This window comes from Netta rufina, assembly GCF_964035555.1.
Source record: "Netta rufina genome assembly, chromosome: 4".
NCBI lineage: Eukaryota > Metazoa > Chordata > Aves > Anseriformes > Anatidae > Netta > Netta rufina.
The window spans coordinates 33,839,415-33,858,854 of record NC_140127.1 but is presented as its reverse complement, the minus strand read 5'-3'; the positions used below and the strand labels follow the sequence as shown (position 1 = coordinate 33,858,854).

The window sequence follows — 19,440 nt, the reverse complement described above, 5'->3', positions numbered from 1 at the left end:
TGCTGAGTGAAAGCAACTGTGTTTCAGGAAGAAATACAAGATCTGAGGTCCCCAATCTGTGTAAGCATCATTTCTTATATATCTTCTTCCTTTTGAGCATGGTCTTCCAGGCAGCCACAGGAAACTGAGGCTTTTTACTGCAGCAAGTCTGTGCAACATCTTCATCGACGTAAAGATACCATCTTCCTCTTTTCACATTAGAACTGCACTGGCTGCAGAGACAGGGCATTCTCGGTGATTGTGGACGCCTAATTAGCCTCCCCCTGTTTTCCCCTCCCAAAGGACATCAACACATCTACAACACAGCTCAGCTCTCACACCTTCTACATCCTACACTCCCACAGGATTTTCTTCAGCAAACCCAAACAGCCCATCTGCCTCGCATGTGGTTGGAATGCAAAGCTCGTTTTCATTTCATAAATCTGATCACACTACCGTTGCTCCTACATATTAATGGAGCTACAACAGCTGCCTTGGATTTAAATCTCCTTTACTTCCATGTGCTGTACTGGTAACCATAAAAGGGATTTTTGACTTTCTAAGTGACGTGATGCAAACCAGGAGCTGAGCATAACCTGGAGTTACATGCCATCTCAGCATGGCATAAGATACTTGCTCTAGGGTACAGAGTTTGCAATAACATACATGAAAAACTGTCTGAAGCAAAAATGAAACTTGGATATTAGCTGAGTATCCTTAGCTATCTATGCAGCTCTCAGAGAAAAAAAAAAATATTAGAAGAAAAAATCTAGAAGAAAATTTTTGCTTTCTAAATGCTGGACCAACTTCTTGAAAAAAATGGAAGGTGAAAGGAACAGATGGTTCTCTCTCAGACCAGGGAAGAATGAAGGGAGACATTAGGATTGAGAGTTAGTGAAAAAACTGGTATCTGAACTCTACTTCCCTTTTCTTCCTTTTCTTTCCCTCCTCTTCTCTCTGACAAACAAAACAATACAAGTTTGCAATAACTGGTATGACTGCAGAAGTCACTGAAAGATTATCAGAGGCTGGAGAAAAAGCTCTCAGCCCTTGAAAAGCTGCATTCACAGAGCCATGTTTGATACATTCAAAATGCCCAGTAAGTGAAAATCAATTTCTGGAAGAAAACAATTACATATCATTTGAGGCTAGATCCCCACTCTGGACCTAACATCAAAGGTCAGATTAGGTATTGATTTATGTATTCTCCTTCAAAACATGTGAAATGGAGATTTAAATAATCTCTCCTTCACTGATAAGAGTACTAAATAGCAGATAGCAAATACATCAGCTGCTTCTGAATACATATCTGTACAAATTATATACATTTAAGAAGATGGCTGATTTGATTTTCTAATCAGAAATTATTTAACATGTTTTCTTGCTCTAAAAGGTGATCATTTTAAGACCGCCACTGCAGAAGTGAAAATTTCCCATTTACTAGCTGGCAGTACAGTCAGAATATGCTTTGAGCTGACTAGATGTATTATCACCTGTCAGCTATTTAGAGCTCCTATTAAGTTAGAAGATAGACCCACAATGAGTTGGGAAAAACTACATCTGTTTCCAGACATCAAGCTAACATTTCCTGGAAAGAAAATGCCCCACCTGTTCACTGTAGTCTTTGGAACTGCCAATAGGGCAAGCAGACATCATTTGCAGGATAACCAACTGAAAACAAATTAGTGATTATTAAAACTTTGCCACTACATTATAAACTGCAGTACGTTAGTCAAGACTGGAAACATTTGTATTAAATATGGCACCTGCTGGAGATTATTCAAGAGAGCAAATCAGATACAGGAATAAAGCCAGTAGCAATGACGCTGGGGAAAAAGGTTCTTCAATTAAATGAAACCCTGTTTTCTTAGTATTTTGACTGGAAACTGCATCCACGTTGATGCTGAGTACTTTCTTATAATATGGCCAATGTTTTATTGATCTATATGTCTATTAATCCCAGAGCCTGGCTTTATAGGATGTAGCAATGAAAATAACTGCAGGTATGAAGCTTCTTTTGTTTCTGTGTTTTTTGTTTCATCATATGCATCAGCTGCTATTGAGATATCATTGGGAACTCAACCAATCCAATCACTAAGACCATTGTTTCAAATTTCATAATTTGAATTATATCTTCTGAGACATCTTTCCTGCTGTTAAATAAGGAGTTTGCTAAGCAACACTTCAGCATTTCTTTTTGTGATTGAAACCCTGATAGCAGTTATAAACACTAGAAAGTGGAAGTAGAAAGTGGGCAGTAGAAGATATTCAGCAATCTAATTCCCCTTGTATTCAAAATTTTCACTGCCATCAGGTAAAACAGATGCAACAGATATTTTGCCTATAATTTCAAAAAACAAATCCAAGAAGGCTTTTTAGCGGGTTCGTAAAGTGTGTAGTTTTCATTGATTTCTAAGATGGACAACTCGTTCACTAAATATTTTGTATATTTTTCAATAATTTAATTTTTACAAATTACATGAAAACATAAACATATTAATGAAAACTAGCACAGTAACCAGTTAGATCAAGCAAAAAAGAATTATAAAAATAAATAAATAAATAATATAATGTGTGCAATAATAAACAGTGAATAAGTTCCAAAAGCCAAGAAAGTATGATTTAAAGAATTTCTAGTTTCATTAAAAATTACTCAGTTTTAGAAATCAATCTTGCCAATGTATTTCAAATTCTAAGGACTACAAGTACAAATCACAGATTTGACAGCGCTGATTTTTTTTTTTTTATTGACAGAACACACAAATCTATATTTGTGTTTAGTTAATTTTTTTTTTATTATTTTTTTTTAAACAAAAAGCCTTCCCTGTACAATTGCTTTTCCCCCAGAAAACCTCACACTAGCCTTGCTTTGGTTAAAATTACCAGAAAGATTGCAAGCTATCTCCATATATCTATCCAGGAAGGGGAGACAGTAATTGTAATCTTAAAAAAAATCAAATCAAGTTACTCAGATTCACCATTCTGAATCTGATGCTCTTCATCTGTAATATTACAATTTTATTTTCTAATGGATGTGATTTCTGTGTTACGCTTGTATCATTCCCAAAAGAATTCTGAAATACAGCTCTTCTTGCTGTGGAATTCCAAAGCTTTTAAGTTATTAAAATTGTATGTCTTTGTATACTTCTATACATGTAATACAGTGCAGTAATTTCTTTGAGGCTATTATGGTCCTCTGAAATCAAGGCTTTGTTGCAACCACTGAAGTCAGAGATAAGTGCCTTTTAGAATTTACTCTGATTTTTCTTCTGCTATCTACCCTGGACTGGGAAAAATACTAGGAAATCAGTTGAATTATTGATTGTATAACAATGCCAGTAATTGCCAAAAGTTTAAACTTAAATTTTCCATTTGCATGTATTGCTTTAATAGGAGACTAAATGATAACATTGTCTTCCTATTCTACTAGTTCTTCATGAAGAACTGCATGCATTTTATTATTCCATATGAATTATGAAATCCTTATTCAAGTGAGCTCAAATGGTAGGAAAGAACTATGAGAAATCCCACATAGTTTGCAAGTATTTCTAATGAATGGGAAATTTTCATTATATTTCCTGTTCAGGAGATGAACTTAATGCTATATTCTTGTAACTGAACATTACCTATCTGGTATTCCTGTTAATTTGCAAGCAAAAGTGATATTCACTTATTAATTTATAGAACAGACTTCTGCATCTAACTGTTGGGACACAAAATACCTCCAGAGCATTTGCGAGTTGGACAAATATTTCTTGTTCTGCAATGAAGTCATGAGGATAATTTTTCACAGAACTTTAAATCCCTAACATAAGGGCAGAATTACCACTAGGTTCATACTCAAATTCTTTATGTAAGATGCTTGCAGCCCTTTAAGAAACCTTTGGGTTGATAAACAAAGGCTAACTTGACTCTTGTTATAAATGAAGTCTCAACTCAATCTGAATTTAGTAATATTTATAAAAGAAATATTTATAAAAGGTATAAACGGCAAGTAAACAGCGCTGAGTGTGTGGGGAGGCTATGCTCCACCAACATGCACACACGAACATCAAACATTCTAAATATACAGAACATTGCTTTTACATACTAAACCCGAGTATGCCTATACATACGTACAACAATCAGGAAAGGTAACAAACAATCCTTTAAGTTCCATGACTTAACAGCCTCCGTTTTCCATTCCTTTTGAACAATATGTCTTGCTTTAATTTGTCAAGCAACTCGGTCTTCAGGCCTTATGTATCCCGTTCTTACCGGATCGAAGAAAAGCATATCCATCTCTTTTTCAAGGCCAATGAGGCCTGGGTCAATAGGCATGTCCAGGTCAGCAGGGGGCGTAACAGCAAAAGCCCTCGATGGCTATAGCAGCAGAGGGGCCCATGGCGTAGCACGGATCAGTAAAGGAGCCCGCAGCTCCCTCATGGTCTGGCAAACCACACGTTTTTGACTGTGGCCCCACAGGGCTCTTTAAGGCCTCAGAGATTGCTCACCAGGTGCTGAGAAATTCCAGTGCAACCTTGTCATTTGTAGTTGCAGAGTCCCACACCTTGACCTCAGTTTGGTTCCATGTTTCAGGATCATAAACTGTCCAATTGTTAATAAGGAGAATAAGCTGTAAGGTTACCGGGACAGTCTTTGTTCCTAAGGACGTATGATTCCCCATAATGCACAATTGCTTACCACGATCGCCTCATGAAGATAGGTTCAGCCAGATTCAGCAAACCGCTCAAAGAAGCTCATAGAGAAAGTTGCTGGAAATAGGCACACCGGAGCTGGAAAGAAGATCAAGCTGAGAGAAGTGGACCCACGCACACAACTGCCCCTCACTGGTTAGCAGCTTTTCTTCGATATGCTTTTCTTCGATCTGGTAAGAACGGGATACATAAGGCCTGAAGACCGAGTTGCTTGACAAATTAAAGCAAGACATATTGTTCAAAAGGAATGGAAAATGGAGACTTGTTTGTAATCAAGAAAAGGAGTGGAAAATGGAGGCTGTTAAGTCATGGAACTTAAAGGATTGTTTGTTACCCTTTCTGAATGTGCATATGTATAGGTGTACTCGAGTTTATTAAGTCATGGAGCTTAAAGGATTGTTTGTTACCTTTCCTGATTGTTGTACATATGTACAGGCATACTTGGGTTTAGTATGTAAAGCAATGTTCTATATATTTAGAATGTTAGATGTTTGTGTGTGCGTGTCGGTGGAGCGTGGACTCCCCACACACCCAGTGCTGTTTACTTGTCTTTTATACCTTTTATAGCTTTTATACCTTTTATACCATTTATAAGTATAAATATTACAAAATTCAGTTTGAGTTGAGACTTCATTTATAACAGCATTAAACGACAAACGAGTAATAAATAGTAGTTAAGAAAAGAATAAATATTTTTGGCTGCTATCTTTGATATTTTTAAAATTTGTCTTGGTTCACAATGAAATAATGATACTCCAGTTCAGTAGAACTTTAAAACAGTGACAGCTTGATTTAAATTTTTCTTTTTTATTTTGAAATGTTTGAAATTTATATTTCAACTACTTTGAAGGAGATTTTGAAACAAAAAGTATCACTGTAAAATACTGACATCTTTCACTCAGAGGGTGCTGAAAAAAAGGATGCTGACTACTTCAGGCAAAAATAAAAATATTCCCAAAAGCAGTATCTGCTCTTTCCTTTTTAGTATTTGATTAAACATAAAAATCAATAATTATACCTCTAATATTCATATATATATATGTATTTACATACAAATGCATATAAGTATGTACGCTTATATATTGATACAATTCTATTTCTCATGATCAAATTATTTTGGAAAACTTCTTAGAAGACACATTTCTAAAACTGCAAAAGAAATGTTATACTAATACTATTCCTCAAAAATTGCAATGAATTAAGCTTTACATTTAGGAAATATCAGTTTAGTTTAGTAGATGCAGAGCAGTTTAGAAATTATCTTAAATGTGCATTGTGAGAATTCTGGATAATCCTAGTATATGTGAAAATGGTTCAAGCCTGACACTGCGAAAACACCAGCAAAATAACATGAGTACTTGGTGATGTTTTTCCATAATTCTAACTTGGGCATGTCTCTGCATCTTCTAAGCAAACTTTCAGATGACCATGCCTGAGTAATGCAAAGCCTATTTGAAGGTCAGTATAAAGTCTTCATGCTCTGTTATTTGTTTTTCAGTGGGCCCAGTTAATCAAATCAGCAAACAGAAATAGAACTGTGAGATTTAATTGACTAGTCACAAACATGCATACAGGTCAGATTTCAAACCCCGACTTTGCAATGTGATGGATGAAATTTTAGAAAACTGCAGTTACTCTAAGAACTTCTTAAAAACAAAACTAGACCAGAGTTGGATTCTCTAAAATTGCTGGATATATTTCATTACTAAATGATCAGCAACCCAAGTGCCACATTCACATCACAGAATCGTATAAAAATGGACTGGAAGGGATCTGACATCTCCCTTTTGCCTTCTTCTAAAGAAATTTCAAACAACCTATTTTTTACTTCTCATGAAATAAAATTCTTCTTTTCTAAGCAGTCAAGCTGTCATTTCCAATATTTTAAAAGGCTTTTTAGGCCAAATTTTACTTCAGATTCCTTTGATAACCAGCACAGCTAAAGAAGCTAAGGTGGGCTATAAAGTAAAATGCCACACAGTAAAAGAGCCACAATTGTCACCTTAAGTGAGACACTGAAATGCCACTACATTATCTAAATCTTCTACAAACACTTATGTTGATGTGCAGCTTTCCTGTCTCACTGCATACCCTGCAAACATTTACAAAATACAGCCCTTCCAGTATAGTCTTGAGCTTTCATCTGTGAATCCAAGTGCTGCATTCCCATATGCTTTTTAGAGACAGCTTTACAATCCCCCAAACTATAGCAAGCCATACTGCCAGGCTAAGACAGCGGAAGAAGCAGCTTTGCAGAAATGCAAAGGAAAAAATATAAACATACAGTAGATATTGCTAGGCCTAGCCCACTGGGCATATATTGTTGGTCACAGCATGGATCTGACACTGTGGGGTATATTTACAGCATGGGGTATGGAGAACTACACACACAAACAATCGTGAGAACAGTGTATTTATTCTTATGTGAAATGCATTGAAAATTGACCCTGTTGGGATGTAAATGAGGAATTGGATTGTTGTGGAAATTCTACTGGTTCATGTGCTTTTGAAATGTTGAATTTTCTTTTAAAGTGATCAAAAGTGTCTTTGAGTCACAACAGTCAAAAATGGCAAAGACCACATATTGCTCTAATTCTGTTCTTCAAGACATCTTGCAGAGATTAATGCTTGAAAGATATTATTAGAACTTTTTATTCCTTTACCCCAAACTGACACCATATGAAAAGCTTGCTATGATAGCTCTTCAATATTGTCTCTTTTTATTTTCGAAGCTATACCATGTAAATTAAACTGGGAAAATCACATCAAAGCAAAAAGAAAGAGCTAATATGCACTACATACAAAAATTTAAACACCTGCCATATCCTCTCTTGCCTAGGTAGTAGAATAATCACTCTACGCCTTGAAGCATGAGTGCTTTATCTTTCCATTTTGCCTTCCTTCCTTCCTGCTTCTTTCTTTCCCCACAGAATTGCTGAGTCCATGTTTATGAAGCTCCTTCTGAAGTATAGGATATGAGTGAACAGTATTACAATGCTCTTAATTGGTAGGACATAGTACTTTCAGTGCTTTTTTATCACAGTTTAGTCTAGCAGTGGAAGGAGTTGACAGATTTGTGTCTGTCTAAATATTGTTGGGAAACCATCCCTTGCAGAGACTCCTTACACCCATGAGAAAGTTAGCGATAAGTAAACAGGCTACTTAAGGTATACACCAGAAGGTTGTAAGGGACTGATCTAAAGCACCACTGTAGATTTCCATTGACTTCCTGAGACTCTGGAGATAAACACTGTGTTTCCAAATTAGTTTCTCAAGGAAGAGATTGTCTTCACAAACCTTTTACAACCTCACTCCTCCACTCAAATTATCAATAGTTTCAATATCAATAGTTTCAACTTATATTCATTTCTAGCAAGCACAGTAATGTTATGTTTTTGTGGTATTATTTCTTTATTGCAGTAAAACATTGGAAAAAAATATTTTACTGAAAACAAAAATGAAACACATTTTCACTCCATAGAGGAGCAAGACTTTTGTAACAGATAAAGTAAAAAAAAAAAAAAAAAAAAAAAAAGGTGTCCTTCCTTTAACTATCAAAAGGAAATATTGTACCACAAGCCTCACCGAGAAAAGCTGATTTTATGTCATCATTAATATCATTATACTGCTTAGCATTTAATAAAATTGCTCACGCAGCAAACTGAAAGTATTGTTCTATCACACATTCTATTATTCAAATAAGGAGCTTCCTTCACCTAAAAGCAATTCAAAAAAATGAGTTTGAAATATTATCCCATTCTCATATATTGAAACTGGGATATGTGGAAAGTTGAAATGTTTGAAAAACTTACCACAGTGACAAAATTGAATATGAATTAAACCTTGATGCCCTGACCTTTTAATCAGTAAAGCAATCTGAATACAAAAGCTGGCAAATAAATTGAGTAGGAAGATGCATTTTTATATAGTTATTTTTCCAATGGGAAATGAGTATTATCTTCCATTTTCCAGTTAAAAAATGCAGTGAAGATTACTCATGCTTAAAAGAGATGTTAGCACACTACTTACTGGTAATGTAGGAGCAATAATAGTTGATGTAAGTGCAGAAGTTTTATGAAAACATGCCTTGTATATCAATGATATGAACAAAACTATTGTATTTCAAAAAGGGTTTAAAAGCTTGATTTCTGCTTATTTAAGCACACGTCGAATTTTTATACTTAGATTAGAAATTCACAGCACACTGCACCAGAATCTGTAATTTACATATACAGCATAAACGTATGCCTATGGGAACTTCCACATTTGAATTAAATACAATCACAGTTCAGGGGATATTTCTCTCAGATTAGATCTCTGCCAGATAGCAAAAGACCTTTCAATAGATGAGTTGGGAAGTGGTTTTCAATGTTTCTCAATTACTTGCGGAATGCTTGGCGCATCTCAGAAGCCACAGAAACAGACACAGTAAGCAAAAAAGGGGTGTATGTATCTTGCTGTGTTTATTAGTATTAATGGTGGAACACAATAAATTTGCAGGGCTATCCAGAGCTAAAATGCTTATTGGAAGAGGAGTCTCTGTGCTACAGAAAGTCCTCCTTCAATAGACTAATCTCTTCTCAAGGCAACTACTGCATCACTCTTGTCAACCAGTTTAATAACTGCTGTAACTCAAGAAGATGCTATACTCCGGTCACTGATCAAAACAACTCAAAAGCCCTCCAGAGGCAGATCTTACCATATACATCATAATCTCATTTGAAGATCTATTTTTGTCTCCTCTACTATTCTTGTCTGTATTATAATCAAAATCTGACAAACCAGTATGCTACCAAAGATCTGAATAAACAAATTAAAAGAGAAGTCCTTATCTAGAATATTGACTACCATGAGGAGAGCATTTAAATATTTCAGGCCTTGGCAGACTTAAGTAACCTCACACAAATGGCACCTGTCTACAAGTGTTGTAAACCAGCCTTGCTGCATTAATGTCAATGGATTTATAACCATTTCTTGAAGACAGGCATCCTGATCAAAAAAAAGTATAATTCAGCATATCAGTACCAGTTCAAGTATAATTAAAGAGACTGTTAATGCAACAATAGGAATGGGGAAGAGCCTTTGCACATTTTCCTTAAATGTACCTGTATACTTGCAGGTAAAAAGAGTAATCCTTTTATAATTCATTTTCAACCCAAGGCTTACAGCTATTAGAGTCATGAATTATTATTTATGAAAATACAGTCATGAAAAATTAGTTAGTTTAAAAACAGATCCCGCAGTTTAAGGTTTCAGTGAGGCTGAAAGTATTTTTTGAATAATAATTTCTTCAACACAGCAGCTGTCATGGGGAACCTTGTGATAAGTGATAGAAGGAGACTGTCTTGTTATAACATCAAAGATGAGCATTACTGTCTTAATTTCAATCCAGTCTTCCTTTTCCTCTGAATGCAATGCAAGAACACAGAACACTGTCTGGACAAAGTATGGCTTCTACTCACCTCCTCTTTCACTAGTTTCTTCTGTCCATCCATCATCTGATTTATATATACATTTTCAACATAATGTATGCTTGCAGAGCTGAACACTTTTCTGTCACTGTCCTTAAATTCCACTTCTTTGTGCAACCTACAGAGTGCTACGGAGTGCTGTCTTTGGACCCAAACCCTAGGAATAGGTTTACAGTCTAAATGTACTACAGGAAATTCCCTTGAAAGTGTGGGAGCAAATTGGCCTTTAATTTCTAACATACAGCTTGGCTGCTGTTACTTATTAAAGTAAGGGGAAAGGGCATAAGAAGCGTGAAACATAGAGCATTTAGTACATTTAGTATACAGAATTTTACTCTGATATTTTCTCTGACTCCAAGCTTGTTATGAGGAAAACTCTCCTTACTCTGACATTAAAGAAAATCAAAACAAAACAAACAAAAACACTCTATCCTGCTCACACAGTCCCTGACTGCAATCATCATCCGTTTCTCAGTGGCATCATGCACTGAGACAAACAAGTGCTAGCATAGACCAGAGAGGCATGGTTTTCTCCTCTATCCCCTTTCTTCAGCACAGGCATTACAGAGTCTTTTTGAATGTCTAGATTCACTTGCCTGTAAATGTGGAGTTCCTCTGCTTACCTTCTAAGGCAAAAGTGGCAGAGGAACAGGTTTGTCCCTGAATTTGAACCTTCAAAGAAACATCAACTTAACATATCCTTTTTAATATTAACACACATGGAAAAAAATGTTACAGGTTAAGTGTGGTGCTCAGTTGCCAAGTTGGATTTTGTGTTGGAATGTCTTAAAAATCAGGAGTTTGAGCTAATTCTGTGGAAAGCCAATAAGTAAACGATATCAGTTTTATAAAAACATACAACAGTTCTTCAGCAGAGGATAAGGTAGAGCAGGGGGGCATATTTTTCTGGAGATGTATGTGCTATACAATACTAATGTGCTACTAATTTTTACCTGCTTTCTTGGATCCAACTTTTCCATCCAGCAGAGGGTGCAGCCATGGTAGTGGCACTGTAACTACATTCTTCACTTTTGCACCAAGGGGAGGAAATAATGTGAAAGCCATTTCAATTGCTTGATGTTTTTTGATGCTTCTTACAGAAGCTGTGGAAGCTGAAGAAAAGCAAAAGAAATGTATAATGACCAACATATTTCCTCTGATACATATATGCAATTGACGTTCACAGTAATAACTCATACAGATAGATTTCTTTTTATGACTTTGTTAGAACACGTCAGGATGGAACTGTGAACTTCTGCAAGTTAAAAGGTATATATGTAGATTTATAGGCCGTGCATGATTAAAAACCAGGACAAAGGTGCCAGTTTGGAAAGACTTAATTGATTATTGTTCTAATACTTCAGCTAGTTCAATATGTAGATATATTCTATAATGGCACTCACTAAATAAAATGGTTCAACCTTTTCTGAGTAGAGTCCAGTGATAAGCATGACTAAGATTCTCAAAGGCATTCAAAACTTAATGGAAGATGAATGTGTAATTATTCTTCAGCCCATTTGAAAATCTCAGACTCAATACTTACTGTTTATTGATCACAAACTGTAGCACACCTTAAGTTAGAACATTAAATTACATGGTAGAATGAAATATTTATTAACAGTACCCTATTAAAAAAAAAAAAAAAAAAAAGAAACAACAAAAAAAAAACAGAAACAGTGAAACTTCAAGTAAGAAATTATTTTCATCAAAGTTTTGACACTGATCTTCAACAGCACCTGATCATAACAAATTTGAAAAAATGGAACAACTCTGACATGAAAAAGGGAGTCCAATCCTGCAAGCATATCACATGCATGTACTTACACCTCACTCAGGAGGTATGAGTCCTAATGAGATAAAGGAGTTCACATATGGAAAGCTTATTTCCTGGCTGCAGGAACAGTTAATGTAATGCAAATTTCTGTATATTACCTATATTACCTTTCCGTGTTGTCAGTTAGAACAGGCAGTCTAGAAGCTTTTTTTTTTTCTTTTTTTTTTTCTGGGGGGGGGGAAGTTTTCATCCTGATTAACACCAAATGCAACCCATGTCCAGAATGACACTCAGGGTAAGAATATGTGTTGCATCCTTTAGAAAAGGTCAATGAGCCATACGTCTTACAGCATGGCATTGTTAATAACTGAGGCTGCTAGCAATTTGGCTTATATCTGAAACTACATCTGTAGGTGAAAGGATCTATATTACACATGGAATACATTTCAAGGCTAACTCAGAACTGAACTTTCAATGTTTTGCTGTTACAGTTCAATAAAATCACTTTGTGTTACATTCATTTCTTTCTGTATAAAATAAAGTGAATGTCACACTTTTTTGTCATACCATTTTTATTTAACACTTTTTTTCTATACCCATTAGTTAAAAAAGTTATAACAAGGCAAATCATTTATCAAAATGAAAAATGCTGTACTCCTTCAGCAAGGAAAGGGGAGTCTAAATAGAATGTCCCTGCTCTTAAATTAATGGAACCATCTTACATTTAATATTTTCTCTTAAGGAGTTATGTAAGCACTCCAAGATCATTAATGAAGAAGTACAGAATCGCAATTTACAGCTGAAGGGCAAAACTGCTAAAAAAGCATTTCAGAGTCATGTCATTGAGTGATACAGTGTAGGAAAATAAATGTAAGGATCATTGATATCCGATATCATAATTAAATGTCCAGAACACATGGCAAGGAGAAAGGACAACAAAGTTCATTAAAATTTGACTTGGAACCTAAGCTTCAGGACTAATCAAACAGATGTACCAGGGAAGGCTCAGGTTTATAAACAAGAAGCCCCTTCATTTTAATTAACAGAATTTTAAAACTAGATTCTTTGTCACTATTCTGATTTTAAGACTAATTGTTATTATTTACAAGGATAATTCATTTATGTGCAGTGTCCCCAAATGTACCACTGCCCAGTTCATGTTACATTTTTGTCCCCTAGAACCACTACAGCAGTTCAGTTGTCCATTATAAATCAAGCCTGCACTTGCCATTCAGACACTAACACACACACTCCCAGCCTTCTTTCTAAACAAACAAAAACATAAACAAACAAAAAAAACACAAACAAATAAACAACAACAACTGGCATAGTAGATTTTCCCAGGCTTTCTTAGGTAATACAGTAACTGATCTTTTAATGTACAATACTTTTTTTGCAACAAAAGAAATCCACAGAAATCAGATGGAATTCATCCCAGTGAGCTAATGAAACTTGCAGAAATCATGTTGGAGCCACCATCTATTATTCTTCAGAACTAATGGAGAAAAGCCAAGGTCCCAGAGCTGGGAAATGACAAACCATACTACCTATTCTGAAGGGGGAAAAAAAGCCAACCTACCAGGGTAATTACAGAAAAGAGAATTCAAATTCAAATTGCCAAGTTAGCTAGCGAAGTGGTCAATTTGCAAGCTGTTACAAAAGCATGCTGAAAGGTGGGTAATAAACAGTAGAAATAGCAATTGGCAAAGATAAAGCATGCCTATGATATAAATATTATTGAGCATGGGACTCCTGCTTAGCACTATTGCCACCACTCAACCCCTTAGTACAATCAGGCTGCCTTAAGACACTTCCACTTTTGCCAGCAGTTGTAATCGTCACCTTTTATCAGGCTTTAGGAGGAACAATCCACTAAACTAATCCTTCATTGTTTCCCAGAGCATGGGCAGAAAAACTTTATTTTGGTAATGCCCCTTTACACCATTCAATCATTTTACAACATTAGAACACTCTGCATTTGTCAAACACTAAATTGCATGCTGAGCACACTGAAAAGATTTACAGCATATAACAGAAGACAGAACATAGATCTATCACACTTGTATGAGAATATTCCTACATTGGGTTTAGGTCTACAGTCTCATCAGCTACAAAAGCAGTTTAAGAAAAAATTGCCAGGTTTTGGTTTGCAGTGTTTTAGGAAGGTCATTTCCCTGCTGGTTACAAGAAGCTTCTCATGTTGAAAATCAGCTGATAAAAATAGATTACTCTTTGTTTTCACAGAACACGGGAACTAGAAACCAGCACACACAGAAACACAGAACAAGCAGGTTTATCAGGAAACATATACAGAAACTCACACACAAAATACTTTGCTGTTCAATTTAGCCCTGAAGTACTTTGATAAATAATAAGTTCAATGTTTCTGGAATACATCATTAGATACCAGAAAAGAAATCATTTTCTCCAGGGTGGGAAAAAGTATATAAGGAACAACTTTTGCAAACTGATGGAAGAACCAAAATTCCTGTGCTTCTAAAAAGCAAGGGAGGCAAATAATCCCAGGTGCTAGCAAGGTCAGCAACCAGAATGAACACAGATACCTTAATAAGTTATTGACAAGTGCAAATGCAATAGGCAGACTTATGCTGATGCTAATTTAACATCTTTTACTCCACACTACCTGCAGTGAGAGAATGGTTTCCTTGCAAGGACTAGAGCATTCACTCTGTAATTCTATAAAACAGAAATGCTGTTCACTGCTGGAATCAGGTCTGTAACAACTGACTATAAAAGCCACAGCAGCATGTTTTACTTATATAATTTCTCACTGGTATTCAGATTTTTTTGAGTTGTTATGAATCATTTTGAAGAAATCATTTCTGTTAGCTTTCATGTACTCAATGAAAATATCTAAAAAGCAGAGATCACTTATGCTTATGATTTATTTTTAATGTAAGAGAATAACAACAATAACATTAATTCTCTCTAATATAAGAGAAAATAATCTAGAATGGTTAAAGCTGATGAGGATGATCAGTAATACAATGAAGAAAAGAATGCATTTGCCTACTATTATGGTTGCATCTCTTTTGAAAAACACACTGACGTATTCATAAAAATGTATCCACCATTACTTGCTTTTTTACTTTTATAATTTTTCTCATCCTAGATTTTAGTTTTTCTGAATATTTGTCTGTATGTTCTGAACCACAATTGTAATCCAATACAAGGTATTACTATTTTTCCCTGATTTTTGTAGTTATGTGTTATTAATTTCAAGGGTATGAAAGCAATCCACATCTGGTACCTGACATCACACACCACTTTGCATTTAGTTTGTTAGTAGAAGAAAATATGTGGAATCAGAGATATCTGATAAATAGAAATGTAAACAGAAATGTAAGAGAAATCCAAGCCAAATAGAATATACAAGAAAAACAGATGCAGGTTAGGCTGTAATTTCCATTTTTTAATGTTTTGCAGTGTGCTTCAATTTTGTTCCCTTCAGTTTCTTTTCCTTCAGTTCTTCAAGAACTGATGTAAACTATCCGTGGAACCAAAGAAAATCCTCAGTTAATTTTAAATTATTTTACAATGTTGATTTATGTGTCAAAAATAAGACATTTAAAGGCTTGTGCCTCAAACTGGAGTAGCATGGTACAGCTACTAGCTCTTTCTTGTCTACTGCTCAAACATAAAGAAGCAGGAGTAACATTCAAATGACTATGAAACCCACATACTTGTTGCCTTCTGTAAGTATTTAGAAAAAGACTCATAGGATGAAGGGCCAAAACCCAATAATTACTTGATAGTATTGGAACAGAAATCCAAGGAAATCCACAGAATTTACCAAGTCCAGACCACAGCTCCAATATGCAGAGATTCCAAGTTTTCAAAAAAAAAAAAAAAAAAAAAAAAAAGGAAAAAAAAAAAAAGAGGGGAAAATTTCAACTCCACACTCAAAATATACGTTTTTCTTAAAAAGTTACACTTCAAATCTTAAACTGTGATTAAAGTTTGTATTCAATATGAAATGCCATGCATAACTCTAAAATACATTTTCATATTCCATACAATGAGATAGTCAGAACAGATATACAATATGCCTCTAAATGGATTGTGCTTCTGAAGCTCTGTTAGAATAAACTTTACATTTATTTTCATCAACATGGCAAACTTGTCTCATTATCCAGATTCATATTTGTCTTCCAGAGGACTTCGACTGTATGGGTTTGGTAGCCAACTCTCAAAAAAAAAAAAAGTGCATTCATCACTCCCCTAATATAGATATATGACAGCCTGAGGTGCAGTAAAGCTTGTATTGCCTCCAGCTTAGGATAACTATATTAATAACAGGTGGCAGACCTGTGAGTTTGATATATGTATTTTCTCAACCAACTCTCAAACAAAACTTTATAGAATATTACATATAAAAGAACTGATATGATTACTAAGGATGCAAACTCAAGTACTTAATCATTACAATCCCTTTGCCATGTGCTATGGTCTTTAACTTCACAATACACATGATTTCTATCTCCTTCATTGCATCAAGCTCACAGTATTCACCTTATGAATAGTTATGTGATATTTTGTTTTATCCTTTTTCAGTATGTTATCCCAGGACTTCATTACCATACAGCACTCATGCTCTGAGCTGAAGACAGAATTGGTGATTTCATTGTGAGCTTCTTCATGGGACTCACAATGAGAGTTATCAGCTGTTCACAGACAATAACAAGTTAACCTTTCCAACAAACTAATGGAGGAACAGGTTTTATTTATGGCCATTTTACTGCTTAGGAGCTAAGGAATATAGGATCAGGTTTTTCAGTTAAGTTGGTACACAAAAATGCAAGAAGGAGCCTAACCGTTTTCCCAAAAGTGCTAAAATACTCCATTTTCAGCATGCAGGTACTTCTGAAATTTCTTCTGAGACTATCCAAATCACTAGCTATGCAAATACATTTTAAAATCTGACCAACACTGATTAAGAATGATGGTATCCATGAATTGTGGGGTCCAGTCCCAGATACCTTGGATCTCATTTTCAGGGTGTTTGGCATTCTACTAAGATTTTATATGTTTTAAACACAAACTTCATGCTGCAACAGAAATCTAAGTCTGAATTCTCAGCATTTTTGCAAATCAGTCATCAAGATCCCAAGTCAGGCATCCAAAAATACTGAACACCTCTGCAAACACTTTTACATAAATGAACTATCAGCAAAAAGAAACTCTTGTGGAGCTGCTGTGAGAAAAAATCAAGTATGTAAGCACATACCTTTTACTTCCTAAAAAAAAAAAAAAGGTGTCTTGACTGCATTCTCCTTCACTCTGAATCTCTTGTGTACTGAATGGGGCAGAAACTTAATGCAAATAAGTACATGATTGTGCAATGGCGGACCATTACTCTATGTATATACATAGAGGCCAATTTGCATATGCAGTGCAACTGATGTGCATGCTATAGATCATTTGACTTTGGAAGTACAACAGGGTTCTTTGAATGTTTTGAGGCATTGGTTTTTTATGTCATTTTGTTTTTGTTTTTTAAAATATTGTTAACACTTAAGATATTAGGGAGAACAAACAGGAATAATATAAACAAACAAACAAAAAGGCAAGAGTGTGCAGGTGGTCATAATAACTATTGCCATGAGCAAAAGGCAGAATTCATGGCCTTTGTGTTGGTGGTATTCAAACCAAACTTCATGCTCCCACAGTCTCAATAAAACTGCCTATAAACACCAATGAAATTCAGTTCTGTAACTAAACAAATAGTCTATTATTAAAACAATCACAGATTATACACATTTTTTTTCTTTTCCTTCTTTCTTTTCTTTGTAATGTATGAGTCATCCTGAAATGAAGTCATATTTGTCATAGTGATATAAAGTCAATAGAACTAGTTCCACACAGGGAACCCAATCCAACATCCAACATCTGCAGCAAGTCCATCATTTATTTTTGTCTAGTCCTATATAGATAACCTGAATTACTATATGAATTCTAATATTGTACTAGAGATGAGCTGGCTTTTTACAATTATATAGGTGGCAATAAAGAAGTGTATTTATACTAGCAGTTGTAATTATTACATTATATCATCAAAATATTATCTGTCATATGATAGGACAACAAAACCTGAAGGACATCAAAGGACTTTATTTTTTCCTGTAAAAGTATTTGCTTATCACACCTGATGCAGACACAGATATACAGAAAAAATAATAAATGAAGAATCATCAGTGCAAGTAATAGAGACTCTTGAATGCTCTAGCAAATTTCCTGTGTACTGGAAGGATACTTCAGTTGTTGGCTAACACTGAAACAGAGAATAACGGTAAGTATATCTTCACCGACACTGAAATATGTGTAAGGACAATAAAACTATATATATTCTCTTGTTCAACATCTTTGATGGAGAACTATCATTTAGAAATAATACATAATAGCTCTATAATGTACAATATATAATTATGTAAATAATTAGTATAATCTTGAGATGAGATGAGGGCTATTAGTGGCAGTGGATACTTTGAACCTTGCACATTTAGTCAAAAAGACCAATGACATCCAATCAAAGTTCTTTAAAATGAATTGCAACAAACAATGGCAGCACAGCTGCTATTAGAATTATAATTGAGTTTAGGAGGGAAACAGCAGCTGAATGCAATGCAGATAATTAAGGAGCAAGCTTTTATTAACACTATCAGTAGGGTCATGATTCTGCAGATTGTGAACTTATTATGGCTGAACAAACTAGTCTATTTTTATAACAGAGGTATATTTCTGCTTTTTATACCCATAAAGTATATTCTGGCTACAAGATAGCTGATCACTTATTTATTTCAACTACCCATTTAGAGAGATGATAAGCATTTAAAAATCTAAGATTACCATGGAAACCTTATTCTCTAATGCTGGGGATTATGAGAACAATTGGTTGTACAATTAGGATGGGTAAATAACAAGCCTCCAAGTATGACAAAGACCATACATAGCTGCTAAATTATATTAAGTAATTTCTCTCTTCCAGGCTAATATACTTCTTAGCTTAACCCAACACTGAAAGAGAAGCAGTATACCTTATGTGAGAGAAAAGTGAAAAGAAAACATGTAAAGACATAGTATTTCCGGTATGCAAACAGAAACTGCATAAATGCATGTTCTTGTGGTCTTAACACATAAGTTTCCCAGCATTAGGAATTATAGAAGTGATCTAAAATTTCTATTTTCTGTTGTGTGTTGACCAATCTTGGAACAAAAATTACCCGCAAAGACAAGACAAACAAACAAAAATCACCAAAGGATTCAAAGTCACTCCAAGCTTGAAGCTTGGCACCAGAGTCAGGCAATGGGAGATGCTTGACCATTCATAACCATGACTAAGGATTCCAGAAATTGAAAAGAGGTCATTAAAATGCCAGCAATGTCATGTACTGTTAGCAATACTACTGTTATAATATCATGTTAACACAATAACTGGTGCTCTTTAAACAAACTAAAGAGTGTAGGTCCACCGAAGATGTTATTATCACCATTCATACTA

The 19,440-nt window shown here is 35.0% G+C and overlaps 1 protein-coding gene across 1 annotated transcript in view; it reads right to left on the bottom strand.

Annotated features, from left to right (window-relative positions):
* IQCM (IQ motif containing M) overlaps window positions 1-19,440 on the bottom strand; it is a gene marked incomplete at both ends in the record, with an annotated part of 204,548 nt that overhangs the window by 14,722 nt on the left and 170,386 nt on the right. Inside the window, 1 exon segment of the mRNA XM_084286067.1 lies at window positions 11,101-11,259. Within this exon segment, the coding sequence (XP_084142193.1) occupies window positions 11,101-11,259 (159 nt within the window).